This window comes from Pezoporus occidentalis, unplaced genomic scaffold (genome assembly GCF_034315485.1).
Source record: "Pezoporus occidentalis ecotype Australia unplaced genomic scaffold, CSIRO_AGI_Poc_V1 ctg85, whole genome shotgun sequence".
NCBI lineage: Eukaryota > Metazoa > Chordata > Aves > Psittaciformes > Psittacidae > Pezoporus > Pezoporus occidentalis.
This window is the reverse complement of record NW_026916212.1, coordinates 379,473-401,644: the sequence shown is the minus strand read 5'-3', so window position 1 is coordinate 401,644 and position 22,172 is coordinate 379,473. Positions and strand designations below refer to the sequence as shown.

Sequence of the window (22,172 nt, the reverse complement as noted above, 5' to 3'; positions counted from 1 at the left end):
AGATCTCTGACCCACTAACTGAAGAGAGACCCCAGCTCCCAGAAAAAGAAAAATCTCATAATTCCAAAGAGGAAGGTTTGGCTTTTGTTTTGTAAATGTCCAAAACAAGCACATGCTAGGTGCAAATGTTTCTACCCTTTCAAAAAATACAACCAAATCCGATTTAGCTGGAGAAGAGTGAAAGTCAAATTCACTTAGAAAGATGATGCTGTGTCCTCTGTTTCAGACTAACTGATGGAAGAAGGCTGGGTCAGCTGCCTACACAGTGTGAGGTCAGGTTTGCATGGATTTATTCTAATTGGTTTGCCTTTAGTTACCCAAAACACAGGGGGTTAAAAAAAATATGGAAAACTAAAATACAATTTAGAGAACATTTTTGCAAACACATGACATTTTAATTTCTAACATGAACAGCAGATGTCTTTCTTACCCTGAGCCAGCTGTTCAACAGCTGTGCCAGCCTTGGGGTATTCCACCTGGGGAAGGGTAGCTTGTGCTCACATTTGACTTGTCAGGCTTGTCATAGTCATGACTGACATTCAGGTTTTGTAAGCCCAGGTCACTAAAATGGGAGGTATAGTATGGGAGGAATAATGTTTGCATCTAATTCAACTTCATCTCTCAGAGTGTTTTGAAGCTTAGTCCGAGGAACACAGGTAACATTTGTTTTAAGCACTTAAGAATGTTCTGCTCTAAGACACTGCTGTTTCAGATGCATAAATAATGATTGGGTCATCAATAATGCAGTCTGTAGCATTGGCAGGATCTGACTAATGAAGGCAACTGTATGCAATGCAGCAGGATCAGTAGTTTACAAATCAACTTAAAACAGAATGACAAGTACTTAGATCACTTGCAGGCTGCACAGTGTGTCTCAAGTCTTCAAGAAACCTTTGGGGCTGTGCGGTAGTGACACTTCACTGAATGTAACCAGTTAGGTTATAGAATATTTGATATTCCAAATTACTTAATATCAATGGAAGTTATTTCTATTGTTTGGGTATATATTTGGAAGTGAGAAACTGTGCCTTTACAAGGCTCTAATAAGATTTATTCAGTTTTCATTCAAACAGAGGACTGGCCAGTCTAAACAGCTGCTCAGAAAAGAGAAATAAATTCTTGTCATTTTATTCTGTAAAAGATATGCAGCCCACCACAGAAAGAGTCAGCATGCAGTTACACAGGAGCAAAAATCCTCCAGACAGATGACGAGAGATCTCTGCTCTACTGGATATGTTGGCTTGTCAGCCAATCTTTCTTCCTGTCTGACTCAAAATGCAGACAGCTATTTGGCCTCACAGAGTGCCTCAACAAGGCAAGACATGAGGTTTACGTGACATGTCCCAACCCTTGCCATTGTGAGGAGGACCAGAGCTGCTACTGAGCCAGACCTCACACAGGAATTGTCAACAGCCTTCCCGGGACCAGTGAATCACTGGACTCTGCATACATCACAGAAATTTATCCATCTTTCCCATCCCCATCCAATAAGGAGATATATGGGACCCACTACAAAGGCAGCATTTTGCCCAAAAGCTGTTATATTAACATAACATAAAGAGTGTTTCTAAATGATATCACATTGAAGAGGAAATACAATAAATAATTAACCTCGCGATGCTCATGCAACAGTCAGACAGCTCTTAATAGTTGAAGGAAGGGAAGGAACCTCTTCCTCAGGGTTGTGTTTGCCACAGTAAGATGCAATTGAGAGCCAATGACACATCTGGTGAATGAATATTCTCCTATTCAGCTGTAACATACATTGTTCTTCCACGGACAGGTGTACCCATTGTCCACAAAGTACTGCTTGACCAAGGAGTGCTAGATTCCAGTTTTCTAAACCAGGGAGTCCCAGCAGGCACAGCTCTGTTCACCACTTCAGTATTTAGTAATTATATGAAGCTGCAGAACAAATTAGAGAAAGGGAATGAGCTATGTGGACTCAGAAAATAGTGCTGAAATGATGTTAGGACAAAGCAACGGTACAATCCAGTCCAGTCATGATGATCTCTGAATTCACAGTGCTGTGAACTGTTCTCCTAAATTTTCAGCATTTTGCAGAAGGCACAGCTGGTGAGGCCACTACCAACAGCAAAACTCATGCATCTACTCCTCATTAAGCTCCCGAAGGGAAACAATAGGGGTACCTTCAGAGCTAAGTAGCTGAACCCTGTCTATGCTCTTGGGAAGCTGAAAATAAGATAGCAAGAATTTTGATTCACCAAGTCAATTTTTTACTTGTAGAATCTTTATATTTTTCTAATTGCTGTTGCTTTTCAGGCATAAGAAAAGAGATTCTGTAGTGGCTGGACATTGTAGCACCAACTTTAACAACAAGGAATTATGGAGTTACAGCAGCAAGTTCCACTATGTTGTCACTCTTCGAAGGGAAGGAGGAAAAGTTATTCTTGGACCTCATTCACAGACAGCAAGAAGAAGACAGGTTTTTCAGATTCAAAACCACATTCACTACCCATGCTACCTTTCTAATTTTACGGAAAATGATGTTATGCTGCTGAAGGTATAGACTTATACGTCATTTATGGAATACATACCTCCTATGATGTATCGTTTTCTTCCTTCTTATGATGGAAATGAGCCACAGGAGTTTCTGGTGACTTTTTTTGGGGGGTGATATAGTCCGGTCTGCTAAATCAGCAAACTGGTGAATTGGAGATGCACTGGGAACTAAGGCAATCAACAAGTTCTGTACTGCATGCCAATGCTAGAAGTAGAAAAATTCTGGAGCTTACCAAGATAGTTCGGTCTCTGGATTTTCAATGAAAGAATAAAGACTATCCACAGAAAGAAGTGTATTTCATATATAGAAATAATTTGGTTAAAACCCCTAGTGTTTTGTCTGGAAAACAGTTCTAACTAAAAATGTCCTACTTCTCTGATTTTTAATTTTGCTGGTGTCAGTGAATTTGTGATTTTGTCTTCCCAATGATCTGAGAGCCAGTGAAGTAAAACAGGGTACTTTTCAGAGCTCGTATTTCAGCTAAATGGGTTTTCATGAGAGAAAGAATACTCATTTTCCTCATTCTTACATTGATTACATAAATCCTGTCACAAAGAACTGGGGAATCTCAAAAAGGGGTTGCAGTAAGCCCCTATTACCATAATAAAAATGATCCAATTGTTAACATGCTGGGGCCTCTATTAAACTCTGCCCCACACTAGCTATTTTCTGTAACATCTACAGCTCCACAAAAGAGCAAAACTTGATAAAGCTGTGCAACTCATTCCATTGCCTACCTCAGATGACCCCCAAACCAAGAATAACTTGCACAGTAGCAGGATGGGGAAAACACAATTGTTTGAGAAAGGCTTTCTGATACCCTGAAGGAATTCAATATCACTGTCATCAGCAGGCAAATCTGCAACAAAAATCATTATAAAAACAACCCTATTATAATAGATAATATGATTTGCACAGGAGCTAATGAAAATCTTAACTTCAAAGGAGGAAAAAAGAAGAAATCCACAATACATTTTATTTCTACATGAAACTGGTGCAAATTTTATTTAAAAGAAGCATTTTTCTGCCCTTGTAAATTTGAACAATGTATTTTTTCTCTTTTCCACAGGGATTCTCGAGGACCCTTAAGATGCAATAATGTGATGACCGGCATCACTTCTTTCAGGGAGGCAAACAAGTGTGGTAGTGTTGATGACCCTGGTGCCTGTATTTGACTTACACAGTAAGACTTTCAGTGAATAAAGCAAACCATAGGGGGAGCATAATAGATGAAGTTTTGACCAAGTTTGTACTTGTGTAACAGTATCTAGTTTTGAAATAGGCTTTCAAAAATCACTCTATTATACTAGTAAAAGAGGTATTCCCATGGTGAATTTTAGCAACTTTACGTCCTTACAGATGAAAATATGTATGGCTGTTTTCAGGACAGGTGAGATCTTAGCAGGGCCAGAACACAGCGCCTGCTACAACAGGACTTGAGCTCATACTGTCAACCATGGAATCATTTAACCAATATTTGTGACTCAAGTTTCCAACATTTTTGTGTTGCATATTCAGACTGGGGTCTACATGGATGAGTATTTCCAACCAAGAACCTAATCCAGCTGCCTGTGCCCTCACTGCATGCTGAGTATATACAGCACTCTTCTGTACCTGGACTGCTGCAAATACACTGCATGGCTTTAATACTGATTAGCTCCTTCCCTGCCAGAGTCACCCAGCCTGTGTTACACACCTTTTCCTAGATTTGACAAACCACACCATTAATGTACTGTTAAATGAAAAAAAGAATTTCTGGGGAAATTAGAAAAAAAAAAAAGAGTAAAGAGACTAATTTCAGTCCTTTATTCTCATTTAAGAGAGAAAAGAATGTTTTTAACATTTTTAAAATACCAATTTGAATATTTAAATCATATTCTAAAAATTTAATAAAATTTACTGCAACAAACACACTCATATTAGAAGACAGGCACAGTGAAAGTTATTTCCCATTCTTAGACATCAGCTTCTTGGTAGTCATTTCTCAAATGATATTCAACGTTCCCATTTTCTAACCTGTTTTGAAGACCACACAGATGACCACAGAAAACAGCTGGTTAGTAGCAGACTTAATTACTAGGTAAAAAATGGTCTCAGACTTCCAGACGTGAAGTTAGCAGCCATGTGATTTCCGAACGGCAGAAGATGAGGTTTTAAAAATTATGAGACTAAAGTCATGATAGTTTCACATTCATTTCCAGAGATACTTGCATCCCTGCTAACATATCCTATCTCTCTTTATGCATTTGATTACAGTGTAATTTTCCATGGGCTGACACTGCTTTACTCCCCTAATCTCCCATTCTTCCCACCTACAGGAAACAGTCTAAATACATTTCCAGAGGAAAAAAAAAATCAAAACAATAAGAGTTTCTGAGCTCACAGGGCTTCTAATATAGAGGTGCAAGAGTGAATCCTTACCACTTGCCTCTCATCACTCCTAATAATAAAAGCAAAGCTCCAAAGATATTTGTGGATAGAACATGTCTTGAATAACACTACTAAGTTGCATTTGAATAGCATCTGAAGACCAATCCTGACATCCTTACTTAGCTGTTGACAGTGTAGAAGTCTTACACAGGCAAATGTCTGCTAAAGTCCAAGATGCTTGGCTCTTGTGAGCACTAAATACAACTCGTAAGAAGGCAACAGCTACCAGGTTTCCTGTCATACAAAATTAAACTGGTACCCTTGAGGAATGAATGAAATAACTGTTGTGTTTGATCAAAACAGTGTGCTGATTCACTACATACACCCGGCTTATTAACTAGTTGATCACATAATTATGCATAATAATAGAATTATGAAGCAATTATTTATATTCTCATTGTCAAACATAGTAGGTGGATTTAAGGAAACAAATCAAAATCCAATAGAGACATTTTGCTAATTAAGCTACTTACTATTACCACTGTGAAAACAATAAAGAATTCCCAAGAAACCATTTATATCTATTTACAGTTACATATTTAACCCAGATCTCTACAAATATCTAAACAGATTCTGTACCATGACCTATGTGATATATAGAACAATACAGACCCCTGAAGTGGTCTCTGCTGATCCTCGCCTTTGAATGATTCAAGGCAATTTATACACATTTGCATGTGATTTCCAATGGAGATGCTAAGATGATACAAAATTACTTACAAGCATCATAGCTAAAAGCAGGACCTATGACTTTATGCTGAAACTTGACACAGGGTGGATTTCATTAAACTTGCAATTTTAATGAAAATAAGTAAGACAAGCTACTAATATTTCACATTATGGACTGATGAGGAAAATTGCTTTCTCTTGAAAAAAATTGTACTATCTTTTGCTGTGTTTCCATTGGAAGGAACACACATATTTTGAATTACTGAATGGGCTAAATACATTTAAATCATTTGCTTTCAAGGAAAAGAAATCACAAAAATGAGCTCAAATAACCCTCAGAAAAAGCCTCGCTGCTGTGCTTGCTCTCCCCAGGCTCATGGCATTTCCACAGACAAGACGTCCCATCAGCCGCAACAGAAAAAAGCCTGCTCTGATCTGGGCTCAGAGCTGTGTGGAGGACTCTTCCTTTGTGAACTGTAAAATAAAATATATACAAAAAACAAAAGAAACATCACAATTCTGCATTGATTATGCCAGTCATTTTCACCATCCACAACCACAAGATGGCTTGTTCCACTTTTACTGCAGCAGCAAAACACACTGCATAGGAAGTGGGAAGCTCTATTATCTAATAATATCTAATATTATCTATAGAATATATTCACATTAAGAATGAGCTGAAGGCAATAAGTAAACTGAATAGGAAAACAGAAATCAATCCTATAAAAAGGTTACTGTCTTTCCATTGTTATTCTGCTCTGCTCAATAATAGGCAACCTCAATTACTAAAGTACCCAACAGTTGCTGATAGTTCGTCATTGTTAGCTGAAATCTTCAACATTTTACAGGAAGATTTAACAATGGCATTTAGTTACAATTTATCTATTCATTTCTTTGGGTGTAAAACTCATGTGGTTAAGGGTGTTTGAGGCTGATTTAGAACCACTTCACAATCATCCATCACAGTATTTTTTCTGAATGTCTTTTGATACATTCACAATTTCTTCCAACACTCAATTGCTTACAGAAAGGTATTAAGAGCTTTCATAAGCAGGAACATCTGTGTAACAATTATCTGGACTTTTGTTCATGAAAATTAGTTTCTTTTGCAGATGAGTAAACTGAATAGGAAACAGGATGATGTGTAGCACTCCAACTTCATTAAATTACTTTTATTTGACTTATATGGTAAAGGTTTTACTCCATACACTATTCTCAAAGGTAAGATTAAATCTAATTTTCATTTCTTGTAATATAATGAAGACTTACAAAGATTTGTGAAACCTCAAGCTTCCAGATAATTTCTCATAGCAACACATGCCTTAAAAGATGTACATAAATGAGGAGGGATAAGGAAGGAAAAGCAACACAGACAAGCAGCATTACACAAGGATAATGTGTAACCAGATCCACGTTTGCCTCTGCTGCCCTCTCTCTTCCATCCGTCTTTGCTTTGACCCTCCTGTGCCTTCCTCTTACAGGCTACTACTAAAGACAAGTCCCTGGTTCCACCCAAGTCCCTGGTTGAAATTCCAAGGCTTCTTTTACTGCATTTTGTCAGTGAGTATGAAAAACCATACATAAGAAAATGCAGCCAGTGCAAAAGAGATTTGTTTTTTTTCTTTAACTTCAGACACTTCTATTGGATCACTTCAGTTAACACTGAAACAAGTAAAACTTAATGGATAGGAGTGACAGCAAGCACCAGAAACAAGAAGGTCTAATAGCAAGGAACAACTTTTATGTGTAATATATCCCTACACAATGATGCAAGGAAACTCCACCTTCCTCTGGCTGTCAACATGGAACAAGGGAAACATGCTGCACCCCATTGTTTCACAGTCACTCATTCATTAAAACCCAGACAGCAATAAATAACACATGGTGATTTATTTTAAATGTCATTTGGAAGCTGGTTCAGTATCCTTGCATGATAAGCTGCAAATTCAAAGAGCCAAATCTAGTTCATATTACCTAGAAGGCCATCAGCCTAGAATACATTGGAAGCAACCTGACATTGCCACACTCAGTCCAGGCCTAGTAAGCCTTAGGGAGAAGTGGAAATTCACATCTTTCACTTGGGATAGCCTTAGAAATAACAGGAGATAATACCATTACTGAAACAAAAAAGTTTTACAGAAGCAGCTTACACTACTACTCTAATAAGTCAACCTTTACAAACCCATGAATCAGGATTGTGCAGATGAATGCATTGTGTAGGCAGAGGAAGGATGTGCAGGTGACTGCTCTTTTAACTCTTTTTTCACATAAATGCATGAGGTTTCCAGTTGCAAAAACACACTGGTTAGACAGACAGTTAACTGAAGTAATTAAAACTACTAACTGAAATACTTGCCATAGAGTTCTGATGAATTGATAAGTATGGGATACTTCCATATTTTCATCTGATGTCCAGGAAGGCCATGTCCAGTCATCAGTTCGCTGGTTTTGGGTAACCAGAGCAAGGAACAAATCTATTGCAATTTAAAATTCTGCTTTAGTTTTCAGAAGGCATCAGCATACACTATTCAGTGGATCTGAAATGTTATCTAGAATGTTTAAACAAGCTACTGTGAAATAGTCACAGCAAAATATTTACTTATTTAGAAGGATCATTTAATTCCTTACAACACTTGGAAGTAAAGTTGCCTTATTGTCCTCTCTAAATGTGACAATTGTCTATCAGCATAATATGAAAGCACTTCCAACACATCCTCAGCTAAGCTGTAATAGCTCCAGGAAAATCAAGTTGTGCTCCTTTACGCCAGATGAAAATTTGTTCCTCTATCTCCTAATATTCAAACTCCAGAGACAGATGTTTGCCCTCTGACTCTTACACCTCTTCTCACCCCAGAACTCTGGGAACTTTCCCTCTTCCTTAACATTCTCTCCACATCAAGAATTTTGGCCAAAACTATTACTTCCAATGAGGAAAAGATTATGGGAAGTGTCTGGCTGCAAGACCACCTCCTCTTCAGTCACTTCTATGTGGAGACAGAAGTGGTGAATAAGAAACAACAAACTGCTTCTGAGTTTAATCACACGCTGCTGTGTCGAACATAGCACAGTTGCACATCCAGAGAAAATTCTGCTGTTCCTCTGACCACAGAACCACCCTCAAAGGCACTGGGAGTTTGCCAGAAGAGCACAGCTATACAAGAAGAGCATAGCCTAACTATGCAGACATTCCATCATTTCACCTGAGAATCTGTAGCTGCACTTTTGATTATTTTTTCACAATTAATGTCCCAGACACGCAAAATCCCATCTTTCATTCCACCTCCTGTAGCAAGGACTTTAGACTGCCAAGGACACCAGTTCATAGCCTAAAAAAAAAAAAAAAAAAAAAAAAAAAGAGACAAGGGAAGATACCAGAACAGACTAGACTAGGAGGTTAGCTGGAAAAACAGCAGTTTTTGCTTAAAAGCCTATTTGGAAAAATTAACTGCAACAAGCACCCAGAATGTACACACACAGCAATGTAGAATCCCAAAACTCAAAACACTGCTTCCCTTGCCATTGTTTTCACAGTAGTCTACACTGTCCTGCACATGCTCATAAAACTCCATCTTCTCTGCTTAAGTTCACAGGCCACAGACTCACACCTCAAAATTGGAAGAACCCAGCAGGATAGTCTTACTGCCTAAGCCATTGTAGAAGCCTAAGCACCACAATTTACAGGGCTTAAAAGAGACCTGGTTTCTTCTGAGATATTTTCAGGATATGCCTTACGGTTCGGACTCAGCCAAAGAAAACTAAGAACTCAATTCCACCTGTTTCAATAAACTCGTCTGACTCTTTAACCCCAGCACTTCAGGCCAGCATCAAACTCTTTCAGGAGGGTAAACAGCTTATAAATGCTGTACTCCTCTGCTTCTTTTTGCTAATACCTGTCTTCTCTCCCACACAGACTGGGACTTCATAAAGATGATGAATCTTTAATTGTCTCATATCCAGTTTACTACTTGAGATTGTTTCCTAGCAACAGTGACATGAAAATATGGGCAGGACACAAAACAAACTTCATATTTAAATTAATTGCAGCAGAGAGAATTTCCAAAAAATAAAAAAATTAGAAGATCTTGTTTATTAACTTTTAAGTATTGTGTCTCAAAACTTCTTTGTGCAAGGCAGAGAGATAGAGAATGATGTAAACTTTACTTCTGTTTGGCATTATATTTACAAAGGCCTAGTAATCCAGTAACATTTCCTAATCAAAGCCTAGCAAACTTATTTGTTACTTGGAATGAGGAGAACTGGTCTTAAAATTAACTGCATCACAGACAGAGAGAAGAAACTAACAAATATCAGTGAAATAATTTGAAAAATTACCTAACCATCCACATCAACAATGTGATTTCACAAGAGCAAATACAGAAAAACAGACACTCCTTCTCCATATACCTTAACTGCTGAGGAATGTGGTATGGTTTTCAGTGGCTGTGACTGCAATTTTACACCAGGGTCACTAGGCCAGATATTCAATATACCATCAATAGACCCACTTGCCAGCAACTGGTTGGTTAGTGACCATTTCAAGCTGCAAATGCTTTGTTTATTTTGGCAAAGAGTCCCAACATGGTGCTGAGCAACCCGAACATCATGGTGATGAATAGATCCTAGTCGTGAACCACTGTAGATGAGAAAAGACAGCATGGGTTTAATGTTAAAGAAGACAAGGTACATCATCACACTGATGTTTCTTCAACGGTTTCAGAAGCATATTGCATCAGAATGAAATGTGTCTGCAGAACAACAGTAATTTGGTAAAAGGAAACACAAACCAACTATCAAAAGCACACCCTGACTGAAGGGGTGACTGACAACAGAAAAGAGCCAAAGAACTGCTCAGTTCAAGCCAGGCAGAATACTTGTTGTCTCTTGTGGTTTTCATTTTCCTGAAGATACATTGCATTGTATGCCACTAATCTGCACCCTGTTCAGCTGTCAAGACATTTAATGTAAACTTTCCTATTCTTCATGAAAAATCATTTCACAAGAGGATTTTTGCCAAGGCTGGATATGCCTCCACACCCAATAGAGGCAGCGTAAAACTGCACTGCCCTAGAAAAGGGCTTACTAGCAACTAACTGTGTGTTCTTTGGTTCTGTCCCTTCCCTTCACTCCTTCCTCCCACTTCAAGGCTTAAAGAAAATCTGACACCGTTGCACTAATTACCTGTTAGGAAGTGAATGCATGGTTCTATAGCGAGCACCATCAGTTTACCAAACAAAGGAGGAAATACCCTGACCGGAAGCACAGCTACTACTACAGCTTAGCTCCCAGATACGGCATTACATCAACAGCAGATTTGAACTGAAAATACTGAAAATTTGCAGTGTTGCAAAATTGCAGTGCATTTTCTTTTCCTACTTTTTTTAAGGATATTACCTACATTAAACATGACAAAATAGAAGAGATTCCTGCTGGAAATTCATATTTCCAACTGTCATGACAACACTGAAAACATCAGCAAGTTCAATACCATCTTTCTGGGTATCTAAGAAACAGGTACCTGGCTATTACAGTAAACTAATTTAAGGCAATAATGACTGATGACTATTCTGTACTGGGTCTTAAAATTTTTTCAGATGCAGTTGAGTGATTTGGAAGCTCTAAAAATGCACACACAAAACTGACTGACTGCAAAAAATACCACTCTGTTGTGCTTGTGTTATGGACTTTCCAACTCTCTTGAAGCTGAAAAACCCATGAAAGATTGCAACCAAGCAGTGCTCAAGTGAGTATTAGGCACATCTTCACAGAAAATACCTATGAAAATACATGTGAATACATGCATTATATGCAAAGGCATCACCATTTGCCTCCCAAAGAGTTATATAGATTTTTTCTACTAAATAATGAGAAAACGTAACCCAGTGCCTTGTGCCTGGCTGAGATGAAGCTAGCTTTGCCATAGCAGCCCTCAATAATGCTGTACTGGTAGCTAGAAAGTTGTTGGTAATGCACAGTGAGCAGTGCACTACTGAGCAGTGCTCACTCAGCATCAAGGCTGTCTCTCCAACATTCCCCCTCTCACCAAGACCAGGGCTGGACAAGACCTTGGTTGGAGACACAGCCAGAACAGCTGACCCAAACTGACCAAAGGGATATTCAAACCATATGAAATCTGCTCAGCAATAAAGGTAAGAGTAAGGAGGAGGATTTGGATTATGATATTTATCTTCTGGAACATTCTTTATGGTACTGAAGCCCTACTTCCCAAGAAGTGGTTGGACATTGCCTGCTGATAGGAAGTAGAGAATAAATCTTATATTATCCTTTGTTTCTAAGCACAGCCTTTGCTATTTATTAAACTGCCTTTATCTTGACCCACAAGTTTATTTTCTACCCTCCCCCATCCAGCTGAGGAGGGGATTGATAGAGCATCTTGGTGGGTATTTGGTACACAGCCGAGCTCAACCCACAACACCAAAAGAAAGAAAACTGAATTGCCTGTGTTGGCCATGTGAAGGTTTTCAGTAATTCTAGTAGTGTTAAGTGGAAAGAAACAGGGCTCCTGAGAATCCTGGCTGAAAGGACATTTTTCCACTCAGCATAAAAAGAAATTGGAATTACTTGCTTTTAACACAGAAGATGGCATCTGCTTTGCTAAAGGCAAAGAGAAGAACCAAATAGTGTGGTGAGTTCATTTATGGTACTGAAATTTATTTACAGGTCATGATGATGCATTGTTGGACTATTTTAACCACAGGAATTAGTAGGTAATCCCAAATTATCAATTGTCCACAGTGACAATTTACTGTAACAATGCTGCTCTTATTTTATTAGCAATGAATATTAGCCATACATCTTTTTTTCTACTTACACAGATATTTTAACTCTGTTCTAATGTTAGAATGAACTGGTTAGCTTCAAACCTAGCAAAACAAATAAACATTATCTCAACCTAATTTGTCAAGTTCACAGGTTCATGCTGAATTTTATTACTAGTTCCTACTCAGAGGGATCTGTAATTTAAGTTTGTATTGTTTTCACTTCTTTGGCCAGGGTGAAATGCAAACTGAAACTAATGCTTTCTATAACAAGGTTACATCAGATGACACTGTCAGGATACTACGGCTGCATCCTTGTAACTTAACCCACCCAGCATACCTCTTCCAGCAACAGCATTTTATTAACTGGCGTTCAGCTGGTAACCTTGTACCTCATTCCACCTACCAGACCTAACACAATTAAAACCAGAGCATACTGTAAAACCAAACCAAAACTACCACTAGTGTTCCTACCCAGAGATACTAGTTTCACTCTAACAAAGTCAGTCCACCCTTGATATTATTTCTTCATCTAAGTAAAACAGAAGACTATTCTATGATTTTAAAATTGTAGAGGCATCCAACATAGACAAGTCTCGCCTCAGCCCCTTCAAATCAAAGATCTGAAAGTGGAAGCAAAAAAACACAAAAGAGCACACTTGATCTTTCTCATCAGAGTCCCCTTATTGAAATGATCCCTAAATATATACCAGCTAGTATAAAATTCACCCTTGGCAAAGCAAAAGTCAAGCACTTCAAACCTCCTGGGTAGCAGTGAGATGGCTTTCTCTTGTAGATACACATCTAAAGAGGTGTGCAACTGTTAGCAGCTGTGTTTCAGTGGGCATCTCAAAAGACAGATGCAGTCTTGGTATCAGTGGCAGGGCAGTCTAAACTACATGCCCCCTGCCCAGCACTGGGCAGGCTATAATTTTGGGAGTCCAGACCAAATGGAGACACCATCTCAATCTGAGGCTTTGCACAAACGCAAAGCCTAGCAATATTCTGCAAGTGGTGACATTTTTCTGGAAGGAAAGCAAGAAACAGAGACTAAAGAGGCAGGCTAAATCCCCTTTGGCTGCTTTCCTACATACAATAAATCTACATATGATTTCTGAGATGGCTGATAAGTAGAGAGACAGAATAAAACACTTTTGAGCAAAGCCAAGGAAAACAGCCAAAATGAATAGGAGATTTGTGTAAGTAAAAGCAGCAGTGCTGTTTCTGTGAATATACTATACCACTCACCTGCTCAGAATATAATGATTCCAGCTCAGAGCTCCAACCACCGACAGGTGACCAAACATATTTCTCAACCTCTTTTTGGTTTCAATGTCCCACAGCTGCCAATCCAAAACAAGAAATTCAAATTTAACAACAAAAAGAAAAAAATTTTTGTTCTGTTAATTTTTTTGCAAGTAAGCTACTGACCAGTTCTGATTCAGAATATGGACAATCTCAAGCTCATTTATTTCACAAGTAAGGAGTACTTCCAAATTTTGGCACCTATATCAGTGATGCTGAAGTCAGACAGGATTGAAAGGAATGCATGTCTCTGAGTTCAAAGCTGTTTCTTAACATATCAGTATTTGGAAGTCCATACTTGAAAGCACCAGTCTTCAGTTCTTTCAGATTGCTGACTCAGGACTGCAGCAGGTAGGTCCTCATATCATCTAGCATCTCAGCCAAAGTGCCCCAAAAATCTTTTAACAATAGGACTGCCCTATAACAGCAGGCTCAGACATATGTGTATAATCAGATTAAAGGCAAATTCTCATACATGAATCTGTAAGGAAAAGTTTGGATTGAGATCTCAAGGCATCGATCACTACAGTGAATTTAGCAAGAGAGACCCAAGAAAAAATAGGCTGTGCTGAGTAAAATAATTTAATAGAGTTCCTCTTACTAGTGGCAAGAAAAAAAAAAAAAAAATCTGATTGTCTTTGGGCAACTGAATCATTAATTTGGTCATCAGCAATTTAGTGGCTTCAGAAGCTCCCCTACGTACAGATAACGCTGGATAACTCAGTCCTTCAGTAAAGTACTATATATTGCACAGGGAGTGCTATATATTGTCTCAGGCAGAGTTCTTCTATAGTTTAGCCCATCTTTTTTATTTTTTCCACTTAAAAAAAAAATAACAAAACACCACAGTATCAAACTGTCTTGTGACCACTTTGGCTAAAAATGGAGAAAGACTAAAAAAGGAAATTATTTAGTACTTGCACTTCTCCATCACTGGTGCCAATTGCAAGGCAAGTTCCCTCTGTTATCCAAGCTAGAGAGGAAATGTATTTGGAACTGGAATTCAAATCAATGCTTCCAATGGCTTGAAGAGTTCCTCCATTCCAGATGTGTGCAGCAGGTCCTACAGCAATAGCAATGAGATTTTCAAGGCTCCAGTCCAGTATGTTTAGATCTAGAAGAAAGCTACAAAGAATTACTGCCAAAAGTTGTAGGTAATAGGATGGAGACAGAGGAAGTATGGTTTGGGGAAGAGAAGCCTATTTTTTCTTTTTAATTAGCTATGGAAAAATAGCAAGAGAATGTTTCTATGAAAACACTACTTACAAGTATTCCTCCTACATGAAGGAAAGTCTCTCTAACAAGCCAAGGTCTTCGTAAGTCTAACCTCAACAAATCATATGTTTGTATAGCAGGATCTGACTTACAGCTTTCCCAATATAGTTTTTTAACCTCTCATCCTGGTATTTTGGATCACCACATCATTCACTCAAATTTCTGCTACCAGAAATGTGGGTCCTCCACCAACAGCTACAGTTCCCAAAACACCCTCCCTCCGAAGTAATTCTTGTTATTGAGGAAGACACAGGATAAAGTCTATATGCTACAGTCTGTCCTATATCCTGAGGTTAATAACATTTACCCTGCACACAACAGGGAAGAAAAAATGCAGAAAGGAATTAGACAAATTCTGCTCCTCACCTTCAGAGCTTACTCAGCAAGTGTATAATAGAAATACTGTTTCAGCTGCCCCTGATGCTAGGTACACTGCACTTGCAGATCCTGGCAAAGCAAGTCATTAGTCATTGGTGATTAGCCTTACAACATCCTGCTATGGCACGTATGACAGAAGTTGGTATAAAACACTTAATATTAATCCAGTACATTTGTATATGTCAAGGGAAATCCTCATCTGTGCACTCAGGACAGCTGAAAATATATCCTGCATGACACCTGAAGCACAGAAGACTTTTACCACAGGCCAAGATATGACATCATATATTGGAAACTAAAATCACTTTGAAGAAACAGTTGAATATACCAGTCAGCTGTTTGTTGCAGTCCTGGTTGTTGCAGCCAAAAATCACTTCCAAGATTTCTGTTACTGCAGTTAGCCTTGGAGCATTCTTTGTGCACAACCAGTGTAAATCATACAAACAAACCTTTGTCCTGTCCATAGACACACATGAGCATTTGCAAAGATATGTTGAAAAAAATCTCCAAAGGGACAATTAGAATACTTTCACAGAGTTGCTCATTAGATGTTATTAGATATTAAAACATGTATTTGCTGCTGTAGACTGGAGCTCCATTTGTGTTCAAGTGTAACTTGAGTATGTTTAATGTTTTGCTTGTGCACCACCAAAGACATAAGAGAAAATTTAGTTCAGAAGGTATCTATCATCCAAACTACAATGGCACTGATACCTCCCAGATCAAGAGATGTTGAAGTCTGGTCAATAAAGCTGTTGTTGCGTTGACAGGCTGCTAGACATCCAAAGCTGATAGCTGAAATGTTTAACTTAATTAAGCAGAAGTAAGTATACTGGGTTGACCTGAAAGTTGTATTGAGATCAACAACCAAAAGAAACTGCATGAGAGGCAATACTCATTCTAGGGTTTGATCAGTAAGTCTACATCCTGGGACAAGCAGTTTTCAAAGATGCATCCTTGTAAGATAAATGACACCATGCGCATGTCCCGCAGCTTCCATTTTATGTGAAGCAGACACACCCTCGCCATCCTTCTTGAAACACACATAAGAATTCCCAATCTCTGCAAAAAACACCACAAAGAAGAAATTAACTTACAGTAATCATTGCGCAAGCCAGTAATATGAAGCCTCACTTCTAGCTCCATTGGTACAGAAAGCTTCATCTTGGTAACAGCTCTAAACTCATTTTGGTTCCCCTCTCGGCACCCTGTATTTCATCACACACAGATCAGTAATGCAAAACACCACCAGTTTTTCTCAGGCCTAAGCCTTTCATTGTAGTTTTACATCCTCTTTCAATCCTTCATGGATTTTGTCAGCTAGAACAGAACATAGGGTCCATTATATTTTGCTTAAATTCTACCACAGCTCAATACAGAATGTGAGGGGTTTTGTCTTTTTTGCCTTAGTTTTCTGTCAAAGTTGTTAGCAGCAGAATCTTTTATATGTGCTCTCCCACTTCAAAACGCCCTCATTACAGCAATTAGCTTTTTTGCTTTCTGATGTTAATTTCTCACCAAAAGGTCTCCCTCATCAACACATAACCAAAGGAAAAGGTTGTTAAAGCACATGACGTTGATCACAGCACACAAAGCTTGTGACAACACATATGCGAGAAACAAGAGCAAATACAAGTATAAGCAAGCGGAAGAGTCACCCTCTGTAGTCTTGATGCAGGGACTCCTAAACATCACACTAAAAAAAGACAGATCATTAGTACTATGAATCATCTAATGTCAGATTTTTATGTGTAAGAAATTACCTTGCAGTAACGTGCAGAGCAGAAAGCTGGAGATTCACATTTCTGTTCTTTTCTCTGCACTTTGATTTCCTTTTTGAATTATTCTCCAGAAAGGAATATTTAGTATCAAAAGTTCCACAGTCAGAGGACATTATTTATCTTTACAAGTAACTTCTGTTCAAAAAAATTCCTCACTGTAAACGTAACTTAAACACATACATAAACATCCTATATGGAAATCCAGTGACAAATTGTGGAGAGCTTATTTCACACAGCTCTTCCCTACTCTGTCACGAGTCTTCCCCCCAATCCAAAATTCATTTCTGCCAGACAACAAATGTTTCCCTTCTCAGCTGTGGTACCCCCTCTCTCTCCAAATAACAAATAAAGACTGAAAATAAGCAAGAAGCAGGCCACACTGATTTTCTTCTGTATCTAAAATTTTGTGCAGTGAAACAATCAAGCAGACTTGCAGGAACAACATGCCCAGTGGGACATGTAACACTGCATTCTAACTGTAAAAAGGTCCAGAATTCTCTGTACAAAAAAATCTGTATTTCTAATACCTAGATTTTTGGTTATTTTTTGAAAACTGTACCAAAACTTTCTGAACCCAGCCACGTAAGATAATTCAGGAAAATTAAAGCACTTAATTGTAACAGCTTCAATAGCAGCACTTCTGAAACACTCTGAAAACCTGTTTCTTCTTTAACACTGGTAGTTGTTATTGAGAATTGAGATATAAAGGATGAAATCACCCCTGTTACTCATTTCAAGTCACTCTTCTCTCATGAGTAATTCATCTACCCAAATTCATACTGATTACTCTTTCAGCTCATTCACTACTTCAGACACACGAATGTGCATAACAGGCTTTTTAATTAGTGCAAATTGAGTTTCATTACACCATTTTGTGTTACTTTGCCTGGGCACAGATATCACTGACTTTTAATAGGATTTTGGCTTTCACATGCCTCTCTCACTTCTGAAAATGAGACCTGGGAAATGGTAAGTAGTCAGTACTGCCACACCAGACCACCTGATCAACAAGTAGGCTGGTGGGATAAAGCCCAGTATTCCTGATACCTGTATACATTTGCCATAAAAGAAAACAAAACAAAAACCACTGTGACTAATCCCTATACTGTTGCTATTGACTGCTCTGAAATTATTTGCATGAAGAACAGAATATATAAATCTATCATGTAGCCCCCAACTTCTTCTACAAGAGCTGAACTACAGATTAATAAAGAAGCTGGTTATACCGTTTTCATCTAAGCATGAATCAGGCCCTGACTGCTAAGAACCCATCATACACAGAAATAGCCAGATTACCAAATCAAATCTTATGTCCAAGACAGAGCACAACAAAATATTGGTTTGATATTTAATGAACTGCCTCACATTCAAATAACTCTGGAAATATCCATATTATTTCACAGGTTAGCTCCTCACACCCCACCTTATTTTCCATCACCTGATCATTCACACTCTCTTGCACTCATTCATTCCTGATAAACCTTTTGGACCAAATTAATCACTCCCCAACACATTAAACCACAGGCAGTGCAGTTTACTCTACCTATCTTTCCTTACAGGTAGGAGAAACAAGACCCCACCATCTCTGCATGTCTTGCACTTTCATGTACTCAACAGTCCATGAAATACATACCCTGTACTCATACTGCAGCACAACCCTACATTATCTGTAGGGTTCTGAAACTGAAAAGCTAGAAGAAAATTAATGTTTTAAGCAAGCAATGCTTAAATTAGATGGAGCCCAAAGGAGAACCAGGTAAAATACTAGCAGTTAACCATGCTGTAAGAAGTTCCCACAGGCAGGGCAACTCTAGAAATAGCCCTGAGCAGCCCAGCACAGATTTCAGCCACTTTGTATTATCCTGTAACATTTGTTGGAACAGCATGAACTTGCTTTTCCTGTGTAGACACAGCCTGCTGTTATCTTACTGTTCAGTATGCACTAACGCATTTGCTATAATGGAACATACCTTTCCAGGTGCAATTGGTCTTTTCACAGACCTTCATGTCACCTCTTTCTGAAATGCTATATCCAACATCTTGGACCACTGGAAGATGGGAAGGACGTTTCTGTCAATGCAATGAAAAGAAAACATGATCAAATTCAGAAATCTGTTAAAAACGTATTTTAGCATAATGGACAACATAAATCTCCTCAAAGAGTTCAACACTTCTTACAAAAAGCTTTGAAATGCTTGTCTTTTGGATGGACAATCAGTAACAAATACAGAATACCACTGTCCAAATCATGTGCTCTAACTTGAACCACCATCTTTCCTCCCATAAAACACCAATTCACTGCTAATGATCACACAAACTTTAACAAACCTGTCTGAACAAGGCCATCTGAACAGTGGAAGAGTCTCAGGCCTGTACGCCTGTAGGTACTACCACAGGTCACCTGCCAAACCTTAGTGTCCTCTTGTCCTCTTCTGAGTTAGCATTTGAGCTAATTTTACCAGCAAACAATACCATGTTTTCTGCATGCAGTCAGTATGCGGAAGACGACTCAGGCTGGCTCTATGAGGGAAGACTGGGTTTGTGGTGTACACACTGCAGGGCCATTAATTCTAGTATGAGACCTACTGGATGTCAGAGTCATTTCTCAAATCAGGGTCCCTGAGCATGGACTCTATGATCCCATTACTTAAATCAGTATTCCAATATGAAAATGAACATATCTACAAGATGTCTCATCATTTCCTGGGGTGTCAAAAGAAACAGATGACGCAGCAGAGATGAGAAAAGATAGATCTGAACTGTTACTGGAACTATTTTTTTTTTTAATTAGGTTAGGCCTTTAGGCAAGATTCAGGCAAAGGCTCAGATCAGCTAGCACAAGATACGAATCTCTTCACCAATCCCTAACAGTATGCATTTCTTCACAATGTGCACCAAGTTGAATGCTTTGATGGCAGTTGTCTGTTTGGTGTGTAATTCTTTATTACAGTCAGATGGAAATGCAGCTGATGCTTTCACCGACCACTTAAGATTAGTATGGTCTTCCTCCAATGCCTGTGAAATCTATGCTTCCAAGCATATTCAGCATTACTCTTCTTCAAAACCCTGTTGCAATCATGATAAGAAATGTCTTAGAAAAACACAGCCAGAAAAAAAGTGTTCCCCCCTTTATATATCCCACTTGTTATACAGCAGGCCTTCAGCTTTGAGAGGCACTTTCTGTATAATTTATATAGACAACTTGAATTGCTGAGGTGAGTAGCTCGAGAGAAGACGCCTTCAACACCGGAGCGGGCGGAGATCAGCGTCCAGGAGCCTCAACTCAGAGCGCCAAGGGCCATCGAGGGAGCCTCAAGTCCTCGACGGGACCTGCCCAGGAGCCGGCAGCTCAGCTGACGAGAGCCAGCAGGGACTCACAGCGGGCGGAGCCTGGAGCAGCAGCACCAGCCCTGAGTGGGTAAAAACCTGCCCCAGGGAGAGCGGCGAACAGAGCGGGTCGGGGCAGTTTGCGCGGGCAGGCGGGCGGGACGGTGAGCGCTCGGCGTATGAGCAGGGCCCGGTCCGGGAGCTCTGCTCTGGCTGCCCCGGCGGTGGCAGCGTAGGCACCCAGACAGAGCCGATGGGAGGGGAGGCTGCAGTGCAGAGCTCGGGGTGTAGAGGGTGCCTGCACTGGTCTGGTGAGGGGAGGGTGCACAATGGGCAGGGCTGCACTCGGTGCTCCCTGGTGGAGGTCCTCCTGCAGCAGGGGCTGAGCTGCGGGACGCTGTCAGTAGGCTGCGAGATGTCAGGGAAGCTGAGAGGAAGCAGGAATGCTTGCTCCTGGCCCAAACTGGGCAGGGGCCTCAAGCTTCACCTCTACCTCATGAAGGAAAGAAGGAGGCCTTTAACTTGGGAAGCTGGGAATTAGTGACAAAAAAAAAAAAAAACAAGAAAAAAAAAGAAGGAAAAGGACAACCAAAAGCAAGGGGCTTCCCCCTAAACCCCCTGTCCCCACGCAGAACTGCTTTGCTGTTCTGCAGGGGGCTAATGAGGAAGCGCACGCGAGCCAGAAACAGCCAGGCTGATGCACTGCTAAAGAAGATCTCTGCTGGTGCTGCTAGGAAAAAGCAGCGGGTCGTAGTAGTAGGGGACTCTACACTGAAAGGGACAAGCACTTGTCTGCCGGCCAGACCCCATCTCAAGGGAGGTGTGTTGCCTACCAGGGGCATGGATCAGGGATGTGGCATGGAGGCTGCCTGCTCTAGGAAGTCCCACGGACTATTACCCACTCCTGGTGATACATGTAGGTGCTAGGGATATAGATAGTAGTAGCCTGGGGAACATAAAGAAGGACTACAGAGCCCTGGGGGAGGTGGTTAGGGGCTCTGGAGCTCAGGTGGTCTTTTCATCAATTCTCCAGGGTACAGGGGAGGACCTAAAAAAACCTAGGAGGATTGGCCAGGTTAATAACTGGTTAAAAGGGTGGTGTCATAGTCAGGGGTTTGGGTGTCTTGAACACGGGACCCAAGTTTGTAGGCCAGGTCTAGTGGGGGCTGGTGGAGCTGGTCTGATAAAGAAGGGAAAGAGCGGTTTTGGTAGGAGGCTTGCCAGACTGGTCAAGGAGGCTTTAAACTAGATGTGTTGGGGGAGGGGGGCATCATTCCATCCCAACACACCCAGTCAGTTGCCAGAACCTATAATAAATGCTTGGAGCAATGTAGAGATAACTTGGCAGAAAGCTAGTCAGATAGTTTGGATCTGTGTCCCTCTGAAATAAGTGAAGACATTTCTGTGGAAAACCGATTGTGTATACATGGAAGTAATCTTTTGTCCCACAGGGAGACCACACACATTCACTGGAATGTGGGAAGACTTCATTTTCAATGCATCCCATCCTTTAATGCTTCAAGGCAGAACAAATTAAATAGTCACCAATTACTGTGTCTAAGTAGATTAATAGATTTGGACTGACTTCCAAGTGGTGTTAGGAAGAACTTGAGATTTGGTCATCCCACAATGTTACCCCAAAGACCCCCAAATCACACTTTTAAGGAAATGGTTGCGGACCTTCATGCAGAAGTTGAATATCTTAGG

At 39.8% G+C, this 22,172-nt stretch overlaps 1 protein-coding gene across 1 annotated transcript in view; it reads right to left on the bottom strand.

Moving 5' to 3' along the window:
• Positions 1-5,755: 5,755 nt before the first annotated feature.
• CDC20B (cell division cycle 20B) overlaps positions 5,756-22,172 on the bottom strand; it is a 34,160-nt gene continuing 17,743 nt past the window's right edge. The window contains exons 4-11 of the mRNA XM_062604292.1: positions 19,109-19,208; positions 16,455-16,565; positions 14,622-14,818; positions 13,648-13,742; positions 10,028-10,256; positions 8,824-8,949; positions 7,968-8,097; positions 5,756-6,097 (exon numbers count right to left, since the gene is read on the bottom strand). Of these exons, the coding sequence (XP_062460276.1) occupies positions 5,934-6,097; positions 7,968-8,097; positions 8,824-8,949; positions 10,028-10,256; positions 13,648-13,742; positions 14,622-14,818; positions 16,455-16,565; positions 19,109-19,208 (1,152 nt within the window). The 3' untranslated portion in view covers positions 5,756-5,933. The remainder of the gene's footprint in view (positions 6,098-7,967; positions 8,098-8,823; positions 8,950-10,027; positions 10,257-13,647; positions 13,743-14,621; positions 14,819-16,454; positions 16,566-19,108; positions 19,209-22,172) is intronic.